General features: G+C 41.7%; 1 protein-coding gene across 3 annotated transcripts in view; it reads right to left on the bottom strand.

Annotated features, from left to right (window-relative positions):
• Positions 1–2,855: 2,855 nt before the first annotated feature.
• The window catches only part of ATOSA (atos homolog A), a 70,261-nt gene continuing 61,594 nt past the window's right edge, over positions 2,856–11,522 (bottom strand). For 2 of the 3 annotated variants that reach the window (XM_080934907.1, XM_080934906.1), the window contains 3 exons: positions 10,194–10,262; positions 8,045–8,238; positions 2,856–3,801 (listed from right to left, as the gene is read on the bottom strand). In XM_080934907.1, coding sequence (XP_080791033.1) covers positions 3,648–3,801; positions 8,045–8,238; positions 10,194–10,262 — 417 coding nt within the window. In that variant the 3' untranslated portion in view covers positions 2,856–3,647. Of the gene's footprint in view, positions 3,802–8,044; positions 8,239–10,100; positions 10,263–11,522 lie in introns of those variants that run through there. The other variant, XR_013975486.1, reaches the window with a different exon arrangement.

Below are 11,522 nucleotides of genomic sequence, written 5' to 3'. Positions count from 1 at the left end.
TCTGTTGTCTGCTGTACAAATAAATGTATTAATGACAAAAATGTTCTGCAAGTTTTAGCGGCACACACACACACACACACACACACACAGAGAGAGAGAGAGAGAGAGAGAGAGAGAGAGAGAGAGAGAGAGAGAGAGAGAGAGATGCAGACAGAGAAAGGGAGACAAAGACAGAGAATAAATAAATATATATCTATTCCTAAGATAGATAATAACATTCATGCACACATGTCAGGGAAATCTGAATTTTGGGGAGACAGGCTGACCAAATGGAAAATTCCTCAGGGTCAATGTCCTGTTTTGTGGAACTATCTAATAAGCCATCCTTTCCCCGAGTAACACTGTCATCAGGAGTCATAAGCCTGACTCTGGTTCCAGTGAGCAGCGCTCACCCACATTAGGAGAAAAGAAGGTGTCAGGTGTGGTGGTACACACCTGTAATCTCAACACAAAGGAAGCAGAGCAAGAGGATGGGAAGCTCAAGGCTGTCCTGAGCAACTCAGCAAGTTTGAGCTAGCTTGGGTTACGAGTCCCATCTCTAGACAAAGAAAAATTATCTGTTACCCATAGAAGAAATAGAAGTCAGGAAATAAGGACATGTGGATCTAGCCCTGTGCCCAAGATACCAGAACTGGGAGCTAGAAGGGCCAGGGTTTGGAGGCAGGCCATTTTCACTCCTGGTATGTTATATCTGTAGGAAGCTGGAACTGAACAAAGCAACTTTAGACAAATATCAGTTCCCAGAGCCTGTTGGAACACGACTCCGCACCACCACTACCTATGAACTTTAGTCTGTAAAACTGCACACCGAGTGGCCAATATTCCATCCCTCAAAATGCCTTCCTCTGATCTCTAGATATTGCTCATCCCTCTCCTTTTTCTGTTTTAAGACAGGGAGGGACTTAACTATGCAGCCCCATAGCTGGCCTCATAGCTGGTGGACAAGTCTGGCCTCAGATTAAATCACCTTCCCTTCCATGGCTGATTCCTGGTGTAAGCGAAATCTCAAGTCAGCTGTCTCTCCCTTTACAAAGAAACAAAGAGGAAACCAAGAAATGGCGATTAAAGGATTAGTTCTGTTTCTGTTGCCGGTGCTTCTCTCCATCTGGACTGCAGCTACCTACAAGTTATGGAAAACATGACACACAACTTAAGGAATTTGCATATGTAGACACAGCTATACATTATTAAAATTTTGAGAGACCACTCCTCCTCTGGTGTTTAGGAATTCGGGCTATTCTGGTCCCCAGCATTGTTTTTTCCCTACATTTCCACCCTTTATGCTCCGTGTACGTGCCTTTGCCGTGTCACGGGTATGAGCCATCATTCCTGGTTCTGCCTTGTCCCTTCTTAAAAAAAAAAAAAAGATTTATTTCCTCTATGTGAATACACTGCAGCTGTCTTCAGACACACCAGAAGAGGGCACCGAATCCCATTACAGATGGTCGTGAGTCACCAGGTGGTTGCCGGGAATTGAACTCAGGACCTCTGGAAGAGCAGTCAGTGCTCTTAACCAGCTATCTCTCCAGCCTGCCTTGCCCCTTCTTAATGTCCTTTGTTGTTGAGTCTTCATTTGCCTCTTTTTAAAAGTTTTAATAGTTGAAATGAATGGTCTCACTCTAAGGTTTAGGTTGTGCTTGAACTCATGAAATTCCTGGGTTCCACCTTTAGAATGTATCTGTCCCTTACTTGATTTTTTTGACAAAGAGTCAGTGTAAACCAGGCTAGCCTCTAACTTGCCATAGAACTCTAGCTAGACTTGAACTCTCATGGTCCTCCTGCTTCAGACTTTGGGATGCTGGATTACATGGGCCGCTATGCCTGGATTTTTACCTGTCCCTTTATTTTGTCTTGAGACAGTCATTGAATAGTCTATATTGGCCTTTTATAATTTACCTGCCTCAGTCTCCCAGATGTTGGGATTACAGGCCTGTACAACTACACCTGACTTTGCCCACTGCTTAACAAGAGGATTTTAGGGCCGATGGGATGGCTTCACAGGTAAAGCATCTGCCCCTGAGCCTGACAACTTGATTATGTCTCCCTTGGAACCCCATTCTTCCCTCCAATTCTGTACTCTTCCAGAGATCTGTGTACCCTGAGCTGCCATCAGTTCAGCTCCCTCTGGTGGCTCTGATGCTAATGTGCACAAAACATAATTTTTGAGTTTGGGAGTTTATAATCATATGGAAACCTTTAAAAGATCAGAAGACCAGAATTTTTCTTTCTCCTCCCTGTTTGAGATGTGCATGTAGATCATGCTGGCCTCAAACTAACTCTGAATCAGGAATAACCTTGAACTTCTGATCCTCCTGCCTCTGGGATGACAGTGTACTACCATGCCTGGTTTATGCTGTGCTGTGGGTTGAACCCAGGCCTTTGCGCGGAGTAGTCAAGTACTCTATGACTAATCTACAGTCCATCGAAGAAATCGTGCATTTTTTTTTAAATTAGAGGGATATAGAGGAGTCTTGAGAATTACCTGACACTCAGTGAGGTGCCGAATGGTTAGAACGGGAACTTTAGGCAGAGCCTATACACTCCTAGCTGTCCCGGAGCTCACTGTGTACGCCAGGCTGGTCTCACATCTGTAGCAATCCTCTAACCTTCGGGTCTGAACACGAAATACTCAGGCCTTGTCTGTTGTGCTGCCCATTGCCCCAGAACAAACGTTAAGACTATTGTGTTCTACCTGAGCGTGACAGGAGGAGGCTTCTGCCATATCCCTTTATGGTGGCCCTTCTGATTGTCAGATGCTTCTGTCCTCTGCAGCTATGGAGGTAGAGTGGAAACTGTCTGCTGGTTGATCCAACAGTCACATGATATCTCATTTAAGAATAAAAGCCAAATACACGTTTTAGTTTTTTGCATATATTTACAATATAAATATTAATTTCTTTTCAAAGTACATATTCTTTTTAACAGTGTGAGAAAATTATCTAGCATGGGAAAGCAGTAAGACCTCTACAGTAGTGATTCAGGGAAAATGTTTTTGGGGTGGGGGGACCTTAGAAGGATGAGAATGGGCAGGAGGCTGAGTGTTTGCCAAGAGGATAGGAGCAGCCTTGTGGGGTCCAGGGGACAGCCCTGGGCGAGTGCTATAAAACCTAGCCTGGAGAGATAGAAAAAGCATACATGCTTGCATAGTGCATTAATCGTAAAGAAGCCCAACATTTCATTCTCATTTTCGGTAGCTTAAATGAATAGCACTTGAAACACACCACACAAAATTAAAGACTTATGCATATATTTCAATTTCAACATCAATGTCAAAAATACATAGTATGATTTTTACATAGGATTGTGCTACATTAGAACACTAGAGACAAACATCACTTGACTATTAAGGAAAACATTAAATATTAAATAACAGAAATAAAATGTGTAAACACTAATCTAACTGGGGATTTTGCTATTGCAACTGTCCAACGAAGTAGTTTCAACAGTACGAAAAGGGTGAAGACACGGGTGCTTCCAGTCCACTTAGGAGTCATGGGACTCACTTCAGAGGTCCTTTAATAAAATCTGGTCCAGGACAACAGAGGAGGGCCACTCGGCTCCGCTGACTCTCACTTGATGAGTTCCATCCTGTAAATGCTCATGATCAAGCTTGGGTACTGAGCCAATACTTTTAAGTTGTCCCCTCATCAACATCTTGGTGAAAACTGTGGGTTTGTTGGCGATTCAGTGTAAGATTTGAGTTCATACGCAGCACCGCTATCAACCTCCATGGACTTTCTAGAGAACAGGAGCCGGACGTCTCTGTGGAGGTAGATCTTTCCAGATTTAGAACTCTGGAACCTAAATCAACACACAGAAAGATTAGTGATGTTAGGGGATGATCCTTTTAAAACAAGTAAAGCTACTCATGAAAACGGGAAGAATGCACTAGGTTAACTCCCTTTCTCACAGTATCTGGCTCTGAACTGTCAAAAACTGATTCATTATTCCCTAAACCCTCTTCTCTGTAATGGGGCCAAGAAGTGTCTTCTGGGAGTCAGGGTTTCAACCTCACTGCTCCTCTCTGGCCTGCTGCGCATGCAATTCCCTCATCTAAGGTATCAAATTTCCACCAACATTGGCTAATTCTATGATTATGCCTTGGGCTTTGCAGGTCAGGCATATTCTAGACACACAGATAAGACAGGATTCATGCAAATTAGCCGTCTATGACATAGGATAGATTAAAATGGATCCCATACTCAAAAGAGTCACTGTAGAATATGAAAAGTTTTCCCATTGCTCAATAGATCGAGACAAGGGGACTATCACATTTGAGGCCATCGTGAATGATTTATTCAATGACAAGACAGCCTGGACTATAATATAAAGCGATCTCAAAATAAAACAGACAAGAAAAGATTCAAGTTTTTCCAATTGTGCATCTGTGCATGTGCATGCATATGAAGGCCAAAGGTGACATTTGGTATCTGATTCAGTTGTTCTTCATTTCATTTGAGGCATTCATTCGCCGAGCCCACAGCTCACTGACTTGCCTAGTCTAGTGTCTTAGTTATGGTTTCTATTGTTGTGATCAAACACCATGACCACAAACAACTTGGGGGAGAAAAAGGGTTTATTTTAATCTTACAACTTACAGTGCATCATCTAGGAAGTCAGGGTAGGGACTCAAGGCCAGAACCTGGTGGCAGAAACTGAAGCAGCGGCCATGGCATAATTCTACTTACTGGCTTGTCCCCCTGCTTTTTTATTATACTTAGGACCAACTCAAGGGTGTCATCTCCTGCAGTGAGCTAGGCCGCCCCACACCAATTATCTATCAGGGAATGTACACCAGGCTTGCTCACAGGCCAATCTGGTGAGGCATTTTCTTAGTTTACTCATTCAAAATGACTCTAACGTATGCCAAGTTGACATAAATACCAGCCAGCTCATCTAGCCATCCAACCAATGCAAGGATTCTAGGGAGCTGCCACATCTGCTCAGCTTCTGTGTGTCCTGGGAACTCAGGACCTCAGATCTGTGCAGCAGGTGCTTCACCCCAAGTGCACAGTCTTTGTTTTGTTTCGAGACTGGTCCCCAACTGTACTCAGGCTGCCCTGGAACTCATCATGTAATGATGGCTGCCCTTCAACTTTTAGTAATCCTCCTGCCTTAGCCTCTTTAGTGCTGCTAGCATTACAGATATGTGAACCAAGCCCGACAAGGCTCAGCTTCTGGGACAATCACTGCTGTTATTAGCAGTTGGTTAAATTAAACCATCAAACCTAAACACTACCAGAGCATGAAAGTTATTGGTGAAATGAGAAGGGGTTATAAAAGTTGGCATGGAATTGTTTCTGTCTTCCACCAACCTTCCCAAGAAGATTCCATGCAGTACTAATTTCTCTTCGTTTCCTTGGAACAACAGAAATGATGGTCTGTTTGTGGATATTACTCCAAAGCCAATGGAAAGACACTGACTGGGTCACTCCTTCTCCCTCAAGTTTCTACCTCGGTAAGCTTTGAGGACAACACCATTTTTCCAAATAGGCCTCTTATAGCTTCTATATATTTAGTCATTATATGAAAACTGCAGAGGTTGCTGACTTTGGATGAATGATAGTTACATATTGCTAAGGCTATTAAGCTTTGAGAGGCTGACAATGCAACTCAGTGGCATGCACAAGGATGTAGGTTTGATCCTGAATACCACAAAACAAATAATACCAACCAATCAACCAACCAAGACATCAAGAGAATGGCATGAAACAGAGGCTGAAGCAGAGACCTGAGTCCTTTCCTACTGGATAAACGTTATCTTTTCTTCTTTCTATCTCTCTATCCATCTATATCTATGTATCTATCTACCTATCTATCTACCTATCTACCTACCTATCTATCTATCTATCTATCTATCTATCTATCTATCTATCTATCATCTGTCTGTCTATCTGTCTATCTATCTACCTACCTACCTACCTACCTACCTACCTATCATCTACCTATCTATCTATCATCTGTCTGTCTGTCTGTCTGTCTATCTATCTATCTATCATCTGCCTATCTGTCTGTCTATCTATCTACCTACCTACCTATCTATCATCTACCTATCTATCTATCTATCATCTGTCTGTCTGTCTGTCTGTCTGTCTATCTATCTATCTATCTATCTATCTATCTATCATCTGTCTATCTGTCTGTCTATCTATCTACCTACCTACCTACCTATCTATCATCTATCTATCTATCTATCTATCTATCTATCTATCTATCTATCATTTTTTAGAGCTGAGAATCAAATCTAGGACCTTCCTCATACTAAGGAGATATCACTATCACTGAGCAACATAGCCCACCACTGGGAAGTATTCCTAGAGTGTGCTATTTGATTACACTTTTACATTTATTTATTTATTTGTTTAAGTTTCTCACATCCAGGTACCACTCTGTAATTCACATAGAACTCATTTTATAGCCTAGGAAGACCTTGAACTCATAGCAGTCAGTCCTCCTGCTTCAGCTTTTCCAATGACTGGTTTAACCATATATGGGAACATTTATATATATATATATTTAAAATCTCAACATTAAAAAAAAAAAGTGTGTGTGAGGGGAGGGAGGCCAGCATGCAGAGTTCAGAGAAAAACTTGTGGGAACCAGTTCTTTCCTCATACCACACAAGCCCCATCTCACTGCCTGCATTTCTCGTTTTGAAAGTTTTCCAAGTTTGTGTTTGGTGGACACGTTTGATACTCATGGCTTGTGTGGCACATCCCTTGGTGTGCTTGTCCGGCAGTGCCATGGTGCATATGACATTGCCTTTTGGATGCAGGACAGCAGGTGGGGAGGTGATCCTGCAATGTGCTGAGAGGAACAGCCATTTTCAGGTATGGAAGTTGCTTGGCAAACTGATACCTATATAACCTGCCATTACATATTGAAGCTGAGAATCACAGGACTCCTTACAATAAAGACCCAGTCACTGATGTAGCTGAGGATGTTCTATACAGTTACAGGGAAAAAAGCTATTGACTTCTGTTTTTGGTTTGCTCAGTGTTCCAGAGAGTTACACAGGGATGGGGGCTTAAAGTGGAAGTCAGGGACACTAACAGCACGGACCAGAAGGACAACAAGCAAGCAACAACAAAAGCCTTTACACAACCTAGAGATCCAGGTCAAACACTAAGTTGGAGGATACAGCATCTCTGAAGCACAGCCTCCACTTGAGCACTGTCACCTTCCAGATGTGTAGAAGCACGTGGGAACAGTGAAGCCACCCCAAATGGGACTATATCAAACTGATTGTCCCAAGTGTAAAATATATTGTTGATTTATAAGATTAACATAATCACAAAAAATGTAAAGTTATCTTGATTTTATACTGATTATGTATTCAAATTCATTTAGATATGCTAGGTTAAGTAAAATAAATGTTACCTGTTTCTTGTTACTTTTCCAGTGATTTTTTTTTTCAGACAGGGCCTTATGTAACCCAGGCAGGTAGCTGAGGATAGCCTTGACCTTCTGAGCCTCCTGCCTCCAACCACCCAAGTTCTGGGATGACAGATTGGGCTACATAGCCAGCTTTGTCACTTTACTAAAAGCCTGCTAGTAACTGCAAACCAAGCTGATGACTCAGGCTAAGATTCTATCAGCATTACTGGCTTTAGAAGTTACTGCCTCCAATACCAGGCCTCTTCCTGACTTTCAGTATTCACCATTTAGCAGTTACAAGTACAAACCCCTGATTTTAATAAGTAGCAAGGGTGGTAAGAATGAATGCCACATGTTTTCTATGTTGGCATACTGTCAAGAGACCCCATGCTAAGCAGAGCGTATTGTACTAATGTGGTCATTTAAAAAGTTTCCTTAAAAAATGTCTAGTGGGCTGGAGAGATACCTCAGAGGTTTAGAGCACTAGCCACTGTTTCAGAGGTCCTGGGTTCAATTCCCAGAACCTCTGTCTATGATGGTATCTGATGCCCTCTTGTGGTATGCAGTATGCATGCTGACAAAGCACCCATATTTATAAAACACACAAATAAATAAAAAGTCTAACAATGTTAAGTGGTCCTGAAGTCTTATTAATCTGAAACATTACCTCAGGTGTATGAGGTAGCGTAATAACTGTGTGTGCTGGACGTTCTCTTTGTTAATACTTTTCTTCATTTCTTGTTTAACGGGAACAGAAAACGTCCGCTGTCGCAGGAATGTCTGGTGATTGGCTGGCATACCTCGTAAGTCATACACGACAACAAACATCTTCACTACAGTCTTATTGGGATTGAATAAGGTCTGAAGAAACAACAGAAGGGTTATTCTTCAAAAGGGTGATTTGTATATATGATGCAGAATACCTCCCCAGTAATTAAACAGGCTTCTTAGTAATTTAATTCCACTTGATAGATTCCATTCAGAAACTAACATTAGCAGTTGAAAAGTAATATTCAATATTCTTGCACATTCAACCTCATTTCTTATATGACAATAAGAAAAAAATCTTGTAATACACCAAGATCTTTAGTCACACATTTCATATTAATAGCAAATAACATACACTTTTCTCATTGTTCAGATTTTTCAGAAATTGTTCTGCTAGTTTATGCATAATACACTCTTCATAATGTGTTTTGCATTAGGATATTCTAGTTCCGTCATTTCAAACATGAGCTTTACTGGTGATATCAACTGAAATTCTCAAGGTGAAATTTTCTTACATTTTAATAGATTGTAATTTTTAAGATAAAAATTATAATCTCAGTAAAACTAGAATTTTAGAGTAACTGCTTTAAACTACTTACTGTAAAATTGCTATAAATGTTCAAGGGGGAGACTTTTTATTGAAAATGTTCCAAGGTCAGGAGTGGATAAATAATGTTCTCATTAGACCCAGCACTATACCTTTACACCGGAATCACTCACGCTTTACAAACCCTCACTATCATTACAGACCAAACTATGTATTCTCAGAGAAGACTGGGCTGATTCAATTGTTACGTGGTTGTGAATAACTGAAAAAGGTAATTTAAAAAAAATATATACATTTTAAAATTAAAAACCCAAGCTGCTGAACTGACTTTAACCAAATTACCAACACATCAATCGGTAACTTGGTGCCAGGCTTTCAGAAGCTCGTCCCAGGGACTGGACATCACTCACTGAATCAAAATGAGAAATACATCAGCGTTATGATCCAAGTTTACAACCTAGCACGTGCTAAGATCAAGGCTGATACATTCAATAAGTACAAGCAGACCCAGGACTTCAGACCATGTGAAGAATAAAAGCGTGCTTAAAACGGACCACTCAGAGGTGAACTCTTTCTGGGTTAATGGCTTGTCACTAGGGCAGCTCTCAGCTAGCGCTCCAGTGGTCCAAACACCCTCATGGGTTCCACAGCTATGGGCTGCAGAATCAACAAGGATCGCTACTTAGCGTTAAAAATGTCTGGGATGGAGAAATCTCATTTTAACAAGCAACCATTGTTCTGTGGTGCAGACACACACTGCTCACTACCATCTCACTCTTGTGAGATGCCAGATCCACACAGCTCTGAGTCAGACTTGCTGAGGTGTGACCTGACCTACAGGAGTGCTGACCCCTTGAGGTCACAGGGCTCAGAAAGCCTGCTGAGCTGGACTGGAGGCTGAGCACAAACAGCCAGCACCAGCTGGATTCTTCCAGTCTGCCAAATGTGAAGCAGACTGAAGACTTGTAGTGTTATCCTGGGTCAGACAGGTCTGCCCTGGTAAGAAGGGGTTTCCTTAGGCCAAGTGAGATGAATACAGCTGAAGGCAAACACCTTCTGTGCCCTGGCATCTATCAGATTTCACTGAGTCAGCTTTAGAAATCATTCCCTAGTATTAACATCTTGTTTCCTGGGTTTTCCCACCAAAGCAATACAATATTTTGGGGTCTCCTTTGAAACAGATCAATCTCAATATCACTTAGTATTTATTTAACCGAAGGCACTGGTCAGGATCTAAATATATTGAAAATAGCTTAGTTTAAGTCATGTAAATGGTTCATATTATTTGCCTAAAGCATTCACCTCTATTAGCTTATTAATCTTTTCCTTTAATGGAGGCCCCCAAAATGCTCATTCCTGGGGCAGAGCATGGCAACTCCAAACAAAGCTGCAGCCCACTGTTACTTACCAAGGTCGTTGCAGCAGCAGTAGCAGGAGAAAGGGCTAAGTTCTATATGTGTGAGAGAATGATTATTGCAATTGTAGGCTATAAAACACATACCACTTGTATCGTTCCTGAAGGAGGTACTCGGTAACCCCTTTTACCAAGGGACTCTAGAGTAATCACACCCTTAAAACAAAAGAAGACAAATTGAGTGCATACATATATAACAGGCCAAAGCAAGAAGACATGTTTTCAGTACAACTTCAGTAACTTCAGTAACCTATTTCTGAGGAAAAACATTCAAATTGCATTAGGAGCTATGTTCTGCAAGCACAAAATGGTGAGACTCCCCCTTCTAAAGAGACCGTTCACTGCTGCTCTTCCCAGACATGTGGTAACAAGCAGTATACAGCATTAAGGCCACCCTGCTTAAAGTGCTCACTGAGACACAGACCAAGGGTCACGTTTCCTAGCCATAAGAAACTCAATAAAGCAAAGCTCTGGGATTAGTCCCATTATCTAAGGAGACGGGGGACATGAAGAAGCAATGAGATGACAGATCACGGGGTACGGGAAAGCAATGAGCACATGACGTCTAATCTGGGGCCCCAAATGAAGGAATCCTCTAGTGGGTCAACTTACACATCTGACTTTCTGAGGAAAGACAGAAGAAAAGAATTAAGACAGCAACTAAGTGGGGCTGGAAATCTGGGTTCCAGCCTGATGAATTTCTAGCAGAAGAGATGTTCAAAGCAAGTATAAAAATGAAGGTTTACCACCAAGCTGCCTGCTCTGCAAAAAGCAAGCCACACAACTGTTTTCCAAGAGGAAATACTACTTTAGAAACAGCTGTGTTTTAATCTGTATCTTTTTTTAAGGTGCTACTTTGAATATTCTTTTTATTTTATATTTTTTCCATTTTTTCCCCCACACAGAGTCTTACGTATTCCAGGCTGGATTCAAACTTACTATGTTGCCAACAGTGGCCTTGAACATCTACTGCCTAAAGCTTCTGCTTCCCAAGTGCCAGAAAGTGGTGTGTATCACCATACCCAAATGATTTCTATTTCTTTTGGTTCTTTGTTTACACAAAGCCTTGCTATGTAGCCAAGACTGGGCTGGAACTCATGAAAATCCCCCTGCCTTAGCCTCTTAAATGCTGGGATCACAGCTGTGATCAACCACACCCAGGGGTATTACCTTTTAGCTGTTTACTTAGTAAAGAATCTTAGACTTTGAATTGGCTCTAAACCAGAGTGCACTAGCACGAAGGTCTACCTGGAGAGTCCTCCACGTACGAAGAGCGGTGGCAGCAACAGCAGCACGTGTGGGCACATGGCATGTCCACACGTGCAAGAAAACACACACACACACACCTCACACATGATATTGTTAGAATGCTTGGTTATTCTCTAGATCTACCAAATGGAATCTGCCTTTCAACAA

This window comes from Micromys minutus, assembly GCF_963924665.1.
Source record: "Micromys minutus genome assembly, chromosome: 21".
Taxonomy (NCBI): Eukaryota; Metazoa; Chordata; class Mammalia; order Rodentia; family Muridae; genus Micromys; species Micromys minutus.
Note: the sequence above shows the minus strand (reverse complement) of the source record. Positions and strands in the feature narration are given on the sequence as shown.